The 13412-nt window shown below is 40.0% G+C and overlaps 1 protein-coding gene across 50 annotated transcripts in view; it reads left to right on the forward strand.

Moving 5' to 3' along the window:
* Positions 1–13412, forward strand: part of SORBS1 (sorbin and SH3 domain containing 1) — a 306881-nt gene that overhangs the window by 195061 nt on the left and 98408 nt on the right. For 30 of the 50 annotated variants that reach the window (XM_078150965.1, XM_020996940.2, XM_020996923.2 and 27 more), the window contains 2 exons: positions 548–692; positions 8402–8506. In XM_078150965.1, the coding sequence (XP_078007091.1) occupies positions 548–692; positions 8402–8506 (250 nt within the window). The remainder of the gene's footprint in view (positions 1–547; positions 693–8401; positions 8507–13412) is intronic. The other 20 variants (XM_078150955.1, XM_078150964.1, XM_020996961.2 and 17 more) reach the window with 1 other exon arrangement.

Genomic DNA, 13412 nt, shown 5'->3' on the forward strand with positions numbered 1-13412 from the left:
CTTGGAACACAGCCCTAGAGAAGTCTTTCAGGGATGATGTGGCAGGGGTGCCCTTCTAAGGGGTGCCATTGGTTATATGCCACCCGTTCTTGGGCCAATGTGTCGATGTCACTCTGTCTTATGTTTCTCTCCATGATAGTACTAAACTTTTCTTGGTTTCCCTCACTAAGCCAGCTCTTGCCCCTGGATTTATCCATTCAAAAGTGCATGAGTTTTGCATGTTATATTGCCCTGAATTTGGATGACCTTTTCCAATAATTAGATGGATTCATGGCTTGTTTACAGGTAAAAATCGTGTCTGCTAAAACTTAAACTTACAGGTCTGTCATCACTTTCTTCATACTAATAAAACAAAAGGAAAACAATCATATTAGTATGTTTCTGATTGAAATTAACAGTGAGCCGTGTGTGCAATCAAGATGCTCTGTTTCCTTATTTCAGCTACTGCATTTCTTTTTATAACTACAGTACTCCTGGCTTTAAGTTTGTTTGTATCAGCCCCAATTTTATGCTTTTATCAGCAGTTAAAATGCATTCTTCTTTACAGGGTGCAGATTCTCTGGTAAATGAAGTTTCTTCACCCCGCGGTGGGACTGATTCCCAGATTTTCCCACCAGTCAGCAAGCCTTCATCTGCTTACCCTTCCACTACCATCGTTAATCCCACTATTGTGCTTCTGCAACACAATCGAGGTAAGGAAGCATGACACTGTGCCTCTTCATTTTAATTACAGCTGGTTTGATGCAAATGATTTCCGGGAGGCTTCCTTGCCTGCCATGATACTCTCCATGAGTGCCTTTTCCCTCTTTAGCACTGGCATTTCCACCTCCTCTGTGGCTACCTGACACTGTCTGCTAGCTCCCATGGCCTTCCTAGAAGAATAAAGCAGCCATGACAGAATGATGGCGAGTGGACTCCTGTCTACTCACACAGCTGCCATGCTGGCTCAGGCCCTTTTCACTTCATGTTTGTTGCAAAAGCTTTCTAACTGGTCTTCCTGCTTCAGATCTTTCCCCACTTCAGTCCATCTTCCACTCAGCTGCCAAAGGGATTTTTCAAAAGTGTAGGTGTGGCTGTATCGCATCCACCCCCTCCCAGCCAATAGACTGCAGTGATTTTCTTACTTCCATGATCGAATATAAACTCCTCTCTTTGGCACTGGAGGCTCTTTATAACCCGGCCCCTTCTGACCTTTCCAGACCTATTACACTGTACTGCCTCCATGGATTCTACAGTCCTCCAATACAAATCCTGACCTGTTTGCTCTTCCTCACACATAACTCTACACCCTATCTTTATGCCTTTGTGTTATCTGTCCCTTATACCTAGAATGTTTTGCCTGCTTACCTCTATTTCTAAGTTTCCTTGGTTGCCTTCAGAACTCCCCTGAAAGCCGACCTTCTTTATCCCTTACCTGTATGTCAGTTTGGATTTGTATGAGAAAAGTACTTAAACTGTTCATGCCCTTTAATCCTGCTTCCTCATTATTGGGTGTATAATTTCAGGGAGGTGAAAGACAAAAACAAAGATCTGACATACACCCAGATCATCATAACAACACACTGTGGCAGTAAAGAACAGGAAATAAGTGGGTGCCCATCAGTTGGGGAATGCCTGAAAACAAACAAAAACAAACAAACTGTGGTATATGAATATAATAGAATGTTGTTATGTTTTAAGAAATGACAGATATAAAAAATTCAAAAAGCATAGAAAGTTTTGCATTATGAGGGCACAATAAGAAAGCTAAACCAAAAGAACATAATACACAATGTCTAAATCAATATGAATAAAAAGATCACCAAAAGGAAACAGAACTCTGAGTGACTGTGAAACCAGTGATTGTTTTGGATGAATAGATAGTGAAGCCTACTCCTGTCTTCTATGGCAGAGGGATGGGGGATGATAGGACAGGAAGTCCTATACATTGCGAGTTGCTGTCACTTTTATTAGATATTTTTGCTTGTTTCCCTTGGTTACGAAGGAAGATTCAATTGGGTAAGAGAAATGATTTTATTTCCTCTTTGAAATGCCAAAGGCAGCAATAAAACATTTAAAAAAAAGGGATTGCAAGTAGCTCTATGGATATCAATCCAGTGTATGATTGTACAATTAGACATAAAAAGAGTTGACAATCAGTTATTGCAAGTAGGAATGTGGATGTTACCAGGCTCTTAGGAAGAGTTAATCAGTATAGCTGGCCACTGCAAAATTAGGAGGGTGGAATAGATGAGCCCTAATTTTACTCCTAGCTCTGAATTCTATATGCCTATGAATTCAGCTGGCAGCTAAAACAAAAAAAAATGGGAACACACTTGGTTATATATAGTTCTTGTTTTCTGAACAAATGAAGGATATAAATTTATTGGAGGGAGTTTTTCGTGGCACTAAATTTAAGCAAGAATTTATCATGTTACCTTATATAACAAACAGTTATATAACGAATGAATGAATGAATGAAAAAGCATTTATCAGGCACGTTCTGTGTTCCAAGTCTTAGGAATGCAAATACAAAAATAAGGACTATCCTTGCCCTTGAGGACTTAAATCCTAATAGGGATAGTCTACACTTATAGAAGAAGAGGGGGGTCAGGGAAGGAAGTAGATCAACACAACCTTTTCATCCAGCAGCAATGTCAGTATAGATTGAATGTTGGGAAGGTGGTGGTAGTGGTGGTGGGGGGGGAGGAAGTTGCATGTGTATAGTCATGAAGTTGATGAAGAGATGATGGGAGAGTGAAATAAAACATGGCTGGAGCCAGACCTGGATGTAATAGGTGACTAAGGCTACCACTGATCAGGATAGTGGGCGATCAGAGCTGGAGTTGCAAATGTAAAAGGGTTAAGTATTCTGGGCATTTCTGGGACCGGTGAAAGGCAGTTGGTGAGAAGATGTCTGGGGAACCATTCTTCAACTATAGCTGTGTGAAAGCCAAATATACATTCTCTGAACACTTCATATAGGCTTTCTACAAAAGCCAAAGACTTAACATTAACATTCAGTAAAGGTTCTTCTATGGGGCTCTGAGAGAGTGTGTTTTGGGTAAATTGTTTTCTAATAATCTTACTAATACAAGGCTTAGAGCTTAGAGAGCCAGACAATAAATAATAACAACAACAACAATGCTAATAATAGCTAGCCTTTATAGGATTCCTACTGTGTACCAGATACCATGCTAAGTACTTTATAAATATTATTTCATTTGATCTTCAAAACAATCCTGTAAGGTAGGTGCTATTATTTTAGCATTTTAGTATTTTATTGTTTAGAGTTGTTATAGTATAATTTAGTATTTTATGCTTGTATTTTGTATTTTATAATTGAGGGCAGCTAGATGGCACAGTGGATAGATCGCCAAAGCCTGGAGTCAGGAAGACTCAACTTCCTGAGTTCAAATCTGACTTCAGACCCTTACTAGCTGTGTTACCCTGGGCAAGTCACTTAACCCTATTTGCCTCCATTTCCTTATTTGTAAAATGAGCTGGAGAAGGAAATGGCAAACACTTCAGTGTCTTTGTGAAGAAAATCCTAAATGGGGTCACAAAGATTCGGACATGACTGAAAAACAAGTGAACAACAATTTTATAGTTGAGGAAACTGAGGCAGACAGAGGGTAGATGACTTACGCAAGGTCACATAGCTTGTGTCTGAGGACAGATCTGAACTCGGTTCTTCCCGACTCCAGATACCATGTTCTAGCCGCAGTGCCACCTGCTTTGCTTCTCATGAAGAATTACCATGACTATTGGCTTGTTTCTTTCAAATCTCATCTTTTAAAATGAATGTTGGATCACAGGCAATACCTCTCTGAGGAGTACTCTGAGTGTAGATATTCTGTGCTGATTAAAGAGGAATCCACATGTTTTAGATACCAGATGAATGGGAGGCAGAGTTAACATTCTGTTGGAAGAAGATGAGGAGCCTGGATCGTTCTCTCATCCAGATGGAGGGCCAACCCACTTTCTTGTGGAGGAGGCCTCATAAAAGGAACTTGGAACATGCTCCAAAACATGGATATATATTTGATCCGGCACATTAACAATAGATTCCATCTCCCCTTGTCTGCCTCAATAAGAAGGGCTCAGGGACCTTGGCATCCTCAGTTCACCAGAATCCAACCTGCAAGTTCTGAGCAGGACTGATTGCCTATGGTATGATATGCCTGTGCTTCATCTATTAGAATCAGGACCTACCTGGGTAAAGGTAAAGTAGTCTGGGTGTAGGTACCCTTTCTGTACTGGATAAGTTTATCTGCTCTCCATCTACTCATAGTTAGGTCATCTAGATGTGGGATTCAGTTTCTGTACCTTGAGGTCCTGGACTGGACCGGCAGAACTATTAAATATCAGATCTGAACATTTCAAGCAGGAATTATTCTTCAGTCATCTCACCTGTAAAAGAACCTCTGAATGACCGTAATAAACTATCTTATTTTGAGAACTGCATATAAAGGGGCCCTCCAGGATGAATTGCTACCAAATGCTCCCCTTTGTAGCAGAAGGAATTGACTTGTTGGATGGGGTGATTTGTATACTCCATCGACATGAAAGGAAATATCTACCAAATGCAACCACTTTTGTATAACTGATGCTCTACCAAAGTTCTACTCAGATGCTTTATTGTGGCATGAATGTGCTATTGGGGTCTTAAAGGCTCAGTGGAGCACACATTCTGCCAGGTCCTGTCAAGCGAGGAAAGGTTTGAGGATGGGTTCCTTAGTTGACCTAAGAACTAGCTTAATCAAGTTTGGGGAGAAACAGCCACCAGATTAGCTATACGTGATGGCTTTTTTTTTTAAAATCTTTTGAATTCACAGATATTCTTGAAGGATGTCTATGACGTCAGAGGGAGTTGTGGGTTAATTGTTTCAGTGGAACAAGTACTCACATGGACAAAATCATTCACCTTTAATGTATTGAAGAATGTGCTAAGAAGCTCTTTCTGATAATAACTAGTTATTGGGTCTGTTCCAGTTTGAGATAATGAAACCATGGCATAAGCATCATAGGAGGAAGGGGTTTCTTTCCATTTGAGATCATCAACTTGGGTTCTTTTTTAGCTTCTATCGATTTAAACCAGTGTTTTAAAGGGAATTGAATTACTAGGTCTACCCAGAGAGAACCTTGGAATCTACAGGATACAAGTAACTGGGGAGATCATTCAACTATATTGTTAAATGAAATAACATATCTAAATATCAGTGGATCAAAAGATAATAGATTTAGGGAAAGAGAAAGGTCATAAACATTTATTAAACACCTACTATGTGCCAAGCACTATACTATTGTAATTTACAAATATTATTTCATTTAATTTAGAGCTGGAGAAGACCTTGGTCCAACCCCTTCATTTTAATAGATGAAGAAACTAGTTTATGACCTGCCTATTCTCATTCTGGTAGTGAATACCGGAGCTAGACTTTGAACTCAGATTTCCTGATTCCATCATTCTTTCCACTGAACCACACTGCCTAGAGATATGTGCCTCTTCAGCACACTAGAAAGAACAATAAATTTGGGGGGTCAGAAGACCTGGATTTGAGTCCCAACTATCTCATTTACTAACTTTGTGACTTTGGGAAAGTGACTTCATGACATTGGCCCATCATTTCATCATCTACAAGATGAGGAGATGGGACTGGGTGATCTCCAAAGTCTTTTACAGATCTAACATTTTGTGATCTGTGATACTTTTGGAATCACTTTTGGAATCATGGGCAACTATGTGTGTAATTTATGTTAGTGGGTTACACATTTTGGATAGCTGAGCCCAAAGCTATCTATTGGCATTCTTATAATCCAGTTAAAAAAAAGATGTTTTGGGAAAAGATCAATACTTTCTAAGTCCGTTAGTGGCTTCTTCTGAGCTCTGTTTATGGTATTGTCTTCTTAAACCAGAATTTTTTATTTCTAATTCCCAGCAGTCTTAGTCAAACCAAGGGAGGGGATGACCAGTTCTCCACACCAGTATGGAGGCAGCAAAGACTGTCTTTAGCCTCTCTGTAATCTCTTAATTTATAGTTTAGGGGAAAGGTTCTCCCAGAGGACAGCATGAATGGACTGTTAAAAATTCTTTAGGCCTAAGAAAATTAATCATAGAGTTGGTGAAACTCCTGCTGCATCTTAACCTCCTTATCTTCATAATCTCTCCATTCCATTCCGGTTCCATATATATATATATATATATATATATATATATATATAGGTAGAATTAGCAAAAGCAAGATTGAATAGCAGAATAAGTTTAAGGAGGGAATGATGGCTTTTGACCCAGTTTAGGGTATTTATCTCAAGAATGAATATAAGCAATTAGAAACTGACTTTTAAATAGCTGATATAATACCGGTCCCTTGGTTAGGAATCGAAGGAACATTTCCCCTAGACTTATTCCAGAAGCTGCTCTTTAACACTGTTCAATTTCAATGCTAAATTAATTTGACAAGGCTTTTCTTTTCTTTTTTAAAAATTCAGTCAGTTATTCTTGCAAAAATGGCCCCCAGGACCATTAGAGACAGCTAGGTGGTGTAGTAGATAGTGTTGGGCCTGGAGTCAGGAAGACCTGAATTCAAAACCAGCTTCAGACACTTATAGATGTATGTCCTTGGGCAAGTCACTTAATCTCTGTCTGCCTCAGTTTCTTCACCTGTAAAATGAAGGTAATAATAGCTCCCGCCTCCCAACATTTGAATTTATGAGCATCAAATGAGATAATAGTTGTAAAGTACACAGTGCCTGTCATCTTGTTGTTTAGTCGTTTTTCAGTTGTGTCCAACTCTTTGTCACCCTCTTAGGAGTTTTCTTGGCAAAGATACTAGAATGGGAGGCAAACAGGGGTAAGTGACTTGTCCAAGGTCACATAGCCAGTACGTGTCTGAGACCAGATTTGAACTCAGGTCTTCCTGACTCCAGGCCCGGCACTCTATCCACTGTGCCACCTCACTGCCCCAATCTAGCAGACAGTAGGCACTTAAGAAATGCTTGTTCCCTTCCCTTCCCAATCCATATTCCTGATTCCTAGTCTGGTTCTCTTTGTGTGAGTCAGTGTTACTTCAGATAGATTGAGGTTAGCGGTGCTAATTCAGATGGCTGTCAAGGTGATTTCAGGTACCTATGGAATCGATATAATTAGAGGGAGCTGTACTTTAAGGCACAGCCATCATCCTCATCAGGGAGCTAAGATTGAATTGAGAAGAATGGGTTCTTATTATAGGTACCCAATCTTATAATAGGTACCCAACCAGAAATATCCTCAAGGTCAGAGCAAAATGTGGCTCTTCATCTTTAGGGCATTGAGGTTTCATGATTCCATGTTCACTAATGAATACCACTGGGGTTGGTCAGATGTCATTCATCTTGGCTGAGATGCAGGATGGCCATTCATTTCACGACTTTTGTTGGGGGAATTTCTGGGCTCCCTGGCCCAGTCCATCTGAAGAAGGAATAGACTTAATAAGGAATCATCCACATGCAAGGATAATAATAGGCAGCTAGGTGGCGTGATGGTAGAGCTGGAGTCAAGAAGTCCTGAGTTCAGATTTTACCCTGGGACACTTTGGCTGTATGACCTTAGGCAAGTCACTTAACCTCTGTCTGCCTTAATTTTCTCATCTGTCAAATGGGAAATAATAAGCACCCTGACCACCCTAGGTTAATATGTATTTGTAAGGCTCATTTCAAACCTTAAGACACTGTATAAATGCCAGCAATTATTATACCTATCTCTATAGCTTATAGATAGAAAAAATGGGATTGAGTAAAGGTCATCCTGAGCCACTGAGTCATCAGCTGAAAAAAAGATATGGAAGATAATTATACCCAGAAATGTGCTGAAGCCAGCTGGAGCCTAGCTTGTGACAGCCAGTTGTTAAATTTTCATCTCGGGCATTTGTGTATTGGAAATTGCCAAATACTGCAAATCAGGGCTTGATTTATTGTTTGTTGATTGTATAGTCTTAACAAGGTAATGGAGAAAATGTTGATGATGCAGATAAAACTTCTGTTATGGCCAAACTCCCCCCCCAAGAGCTGGTTGTTAAATATTTATCAGCACACCCCTGAGTATACCTCTGACGTAGCTACATGGCACAGTGGATAGAGCACTGGGTCTGGAGTCAGGAAGACCTCACTTCAAATAGGGCCTCAGACACTGTGAATAAGCTACTTAATCTCTGCCTCAGCTTCTTCAACCATAAAATGGGGATAATAGCAGCACCTGCCTCCTAGGTGGTAGTAATTTGAGATAACAATTAAGATAATTATTCTATGAGATAATAATCAAATGAGATAATTGCACAGTACCTGGCACATAGTAGGTGCTCTATAAATGCTTATTCGCTTTCCTTATTCCCCATATAAAACAGGGTAGTGGATCAGTATTGAAAAAGTATCTGTCTAATCGTAGATTTAGAGCTGAAAGAAGCCCCAAGAGGACATCCAGTCCAGTCTCCATCTTTTACAGATGAGGAAACTGAAGTTCAAAGGAGAAGTCCCTGGCAAGGCTGCCAAGGTAGAAGGGGGGCAAAGCTGGGATATGAACCCAGGTCTGCCAGCTATCAGCCCACTGCTCTTTTTTCTGCTGTGTTAGGTCAGAATCCACAGATAAATAGGGGCAGGCGGGGAAAGGTTCTGATTGGACACGCAATCGGGAGAGGAATGAGCAGAAGAAGAGACTGGTGGAGAAGGGTAGTAAATGAAAACATTATCAGATGAAGTTCTCTGGGCTGGGAATTGATTGGAAGGTCTCATCCTGGTGCGTATTGGTCTGTTTGTTTTAGATTATATCTCAACAGGCCGTTGTCAGCTTTGCTTTTGCATTATTGTGTCTGTAGTTTCTCCTTCCTCCTCTCTTGAGGCCATGCTGTCAGCTGTCATTTATTACTGTGGTTATTGTTTATATGCTTGTTTCTAATCTGCCCAACCACCTTTTTTATCCTTTGAAAGACATGCAGAAGAATTCAGGAGGTTTTCTTTAACTGGTTTCCAAGACTCAAGAATGCTTCCAAGTGGAAGAATGGAATCTAACATGGCATGGTCAGGATGACCATTGAGATGTCAGAGTCAGGATTCAAAGAGATCTTGAGAGATTAGAACACAAGGCTGATTCCAGCAAAATGAAACTTGATAGGAAGAAATGTAAAGTCTTTCACTTTGCTTAAAAAAATCAATTTCGCAAATACTCAACAAGGAAAGGCATGGTGGACAGCAGTTCATGTGAACATCTGGAGGTTTTAGTGGCCTGAAGCTTCAATTGACTGAAGAGTCAAAGTTGTGATGTGACAGCCAAAAAAAAAAGTAATACAGCCTTAAGCTATGTTAAGAGAGACTTAGCTTCCAGGGCTAGGGAAGTGACAATCCCACTATCCTGTGCCCTGGTTGGACCACATATGTGGTGTTCAGTTGCGGTCACCACATCTTAAAAGGGATGTTAATAAGCAGGAGATAAAATAGAAGAATGCAACAAATATGGTGAAAAGTCTTTGCCTCAGTTTCCTCATCTGTAAATTTGTAAAATGGGCATAATAGTAGTACCTATCTCTTAAAGTAGTTGTGAGGGTAAAATGAGATAGTATTTGTTTGCTTTGCAAACCTTAAAGCCCTATGTACATGCTAGCTATTATTATTATTACTAGTAGTAGTATTAAAATAGTTATACTAGTAATTGTTGTAGGAGTAGTAGTAATAATAGGAGTAGTAGTGGCAGTGGTAGTTGTCGTAGTAATAGTAGTGGTGACAATAGTAGTAGCAGTGGTAGTTGTAGTAGTAATAGTTGTAACAGTTGTAGAAATAGTAGTAGTAGTTGTAGTAGTAATAGTAGCAGTGGTAGTTGTAGTAATAGTAGTGGTAGTAGTAGTAGCAGTGGTAGTTGTAGGAGTAATAGTTGTAATAGTAGTGATAGAAGGAGTAGAAGTAGGGCAGATAGGTGGGACAGTGGATAGAGCACTTCCTGGGATCCTTAACTGTCTGAATGTGTCCACTTCCCAGCTTTTAATCCTTTTTTTTTTTTTTAGTTTTGCTGTTTCTCCAGCTAATTTTATTGTATTTTTTAAATTTTATTTTGTTTTTTATTTTTGCTAGGCAATGGGGTTAAGTGACTTGCCCAGGGTCACACAGCTAGTAAGTGTTGTGTGTCTGAGGCCGGATTTGAACTCAGGTCCTCCTGAATCCAGGGCTGGTGCTCTGTCCACTGCACCACCTAGCTGCCCCCCCACCTTTTAATCCTTAAACAAGCTTAATGTCAAGCTATACTTTGACTATTTAAGAAGACTAATGCCTCATTTGGGTAGTATTATTGGGGAATAAAATGTTCCACCTGAATGAATTTGGCAAGTTACTGAAACGTTCCGTTTTTAAGTTTGAAATTTGTTTTCACTTTAACCATTTGGGGTAAAAATCTTTCTATAATTTTCATTTCAAGGCTTTTAAAACACAATATGAAAGCAGCATATGGGAAAAATGTACCTTTTTTTGATACTTGAAGTTGTCGGTATGAATAGCTGTTTGCTGTGCTTTATCGGAGTGCCCAGAGATGCCTGACGTGTACTTGTGTGTAGAGGAGGTTTTGTTTCTACTATAGGGCCATAGCTTAATGTGCTTTCTGAATTATTGTGTCTGTAGTTTTTCTTTTCTCCTCTCTCCGGGTCATGCTGATAGCTATCACTTATTGTTAGTGTTGATACATGTATTTCTGCCTCCCCAGCCCTCTTGTAAAATATGTTTCTTCTAATCTACTGTGGGCAGAGAAACCAGATCACTAAGTTTGATCAAATTATTTCTAAAAGTAAAAAGATTCTAAGCAAGGGCCTGCAAAACCTCACAAAGCTTCAGATGCAATTTTAAGTGACATATCTGAGGAGAGGCACTGACAGCCCTTACTATCTTTATTTAGGAAAAAAAAAGTATTAAAATATTTGTTTCTAGGTGGCTCAGTGGCATGGTAGATAGAGTGCTTACCTGGAGTTAGGAAGACCTGAGTTCAAATCCTACCTCAGATACTAGCTGTGTGACCCTGGGCAAGTCACTTACTGTCTGCATCAGTTTCCCTCAACTGTAAAATGGGGATAATAATAGCACTCACCTCCTAGGGTTGTTGTGAGGATCAAATAATATTGGCTTATCATAGCATCTGGCACATAACAGGTACTTCGTAAATGCTTATTTCCTCCCACTACTGCCCTCCCAGCCCTCCCGAGACACTGACAACTTGTTCATAGGAAAAAACCTCCCTTAAAGCTTAGATGTTTGTGGAGAGGTCAGAAGCTTGCTCTCAGTGCCCCTTCTTCTATTTGATTGGCATCTAGACAACGTGATGCAATCCTTTGGGAAATATTTAATGGTGCAGTTTATAAGATTTTTACTTAAACTAGAGCCTTCCACGCCCTTGACAACTCTTGCATGTCCAAGGAACTCTGAAGCAATAATTAGAGCCAACAAACCCCAAGGTTCCAAAGCATATTTCTAAGCCATCCCTTTAGAATTCCCTTGGAAAATAAACAATTCTTTCCAAACTACACCTTGGAATTTGAAAAGACAGGTAGACTAGCTATTTGCCAGTGCAGAAAGTGTATTTCACCAGAATTTCAATGACAGTGATCCTTTCCTCTGGTGTCAAATATTCAGGACATTCATGTCTGAGGTTGGTCTTGCTTTCCCCCTCCATTGTCTCCCTCAGCCACTTATTAGCTGTGCAGCTATGTGACTCTGAGCAAGTCATGAAATCTCTCAGTGTCTCATCTTTGAAATTAAGAGTTGTTATTATTATTGTTCAGTTGTGTATGACTCTTCATGACCCCTTTAGGGGTCAAAGATACTGGAATGATTTGCCATTTCCTTCTCCAGCTCATTTTACAGATGAGGAAACTGAGGCAAACAGGGTTAAGTGACTTGCCCAGGATCATACAGCTAGTAAGTATCTGAGGCTGGATTTGAACTCAGATCTTCCTGACTCCAGGCCCAATTCTCTATCCACTGAGCCATAGTCAATAGCCTCTAAGATGCTTCTAGCTCTGAATCTATTAACAGGTGATATTAACAGGTGAAGCAGAAATCTATTTTATTGCTTATACTTACTGACTAGTGTTTTGTGTTCCCCATTTAAAAATAACTTGGGTCAAATATTTTATATTTGTCTCTCTCTTTTTTAAGTGGAAACAACAAAGCCTTAAATTAGATGGCTTTTTACTTAAGGGTGGCCCTTAGTTGATTTTTCCCACCTCTTGTTTATCAGTTACGGTCAAGGGGAAAAAAAAGGATCCTTACCCCCATGCTAAAGTGTCCAATAAACCAGTCTTTTCCCAGAGGTTCCCCTGATACTTACTAGTAGCACCTTCTTCCATGCTGGAAATGTTGCTATTGAAGAAAAGGAAACATGCAATTTCCTGTGAATTTTTCTGAATTATCTTTTCTCCTTTATTTAAACTAACTCAGATAGGAGAAGTAAGTTAGTACCCAAAGGGGAAAGCAGTTTCTTCAGGAATGTTTTTAAGTAGCCGATTGAGTCGTGAGTCAGACACACCAATGTTCTCATCCTCACTTACATTAGGAAGCCATTCCGTCACAGCGATATTGCTTGTGTCATTTGTTGGCTCTGCCTTAAATATGTAAAACCCTCCAGTCTTCACACCCGGGCACCCTTTGGTTCCTGTCTCCATCTCAAAGCCAAGATTCTAGAAGAGACTATGACCTGTGAAAACAGAATTTTGATATAGCCTGAGACCTGCTCCTGGAGCCTAGATGTAAAACTCAAGAAAAAAGCAGAAACATCCCAGTCTGTTTCTTCAGAATCTATTAGTGGTTCATTGTTGTTGTTGTTCTGTTGTTTCAGTCATGTCAGACTCTTTGTGACCCCATTTGGGGTTTTCTTGGCAAAGATACTGGAGTGGTTTGCCATTTCCTTCACCAACTCATTTTACAGATGAGGAAACTGAGGCAAACAGGGTTAGGTGACTTGCCCAGGGTCACATGGCTAGTAAGTGTCTGAGGCCCGATTTGAACTCAGGAAGATGAGTCTTCCAGACTCCAGACCTGGCATTCTATCCACTGTGCCACCTAGCAACAACATCATGTGCCAGTCACTGTGCTAAAATAATAGCTAGCATTTATATAGTGCCTTTAAGTCTTGCAAAGACACTTTATATTTGTTATCTCATGTGATCCTCACAACTCTGTGATGTAGGAGCTTATTATTATCTCCATTTTTACAGGGAAGGAAACTGAGGCAGGCAGAGATTAAGTGACTGGCCCAGGGTCACACAGCTAGTAGCTGAGGGAGGATTTTAATTCACATCTTCCATTCTCAGAGTCCAGAACTCTATCCACATGGCCACCTAGCTGCTTCAGGTCACACACTCATTGAGCAGGAAGAATTGAGGAGGACATTAGCCAATCAATCAATATTTTTTAAGTGCCTGCTCTTA

Source organism: Phascolarctos cinereus, unplaced genomic scaffold, assembly GCF_003287225.1.
Source record: "Phascolarctos cinereus isolate Bilbo 61053 unplaced genomic scaffold, phaCin_HiC Scaffold_3;HRSCAF=262, whole genome shotgun sequence".
Taxonomy (NCBI): domain Eukaryota; kingdom Metazoa; phylum Chordata; class Mammalia; order Diprotodontia; family Phascolarctidae; genus Phascolarctos; species Phascolarctos cinereus.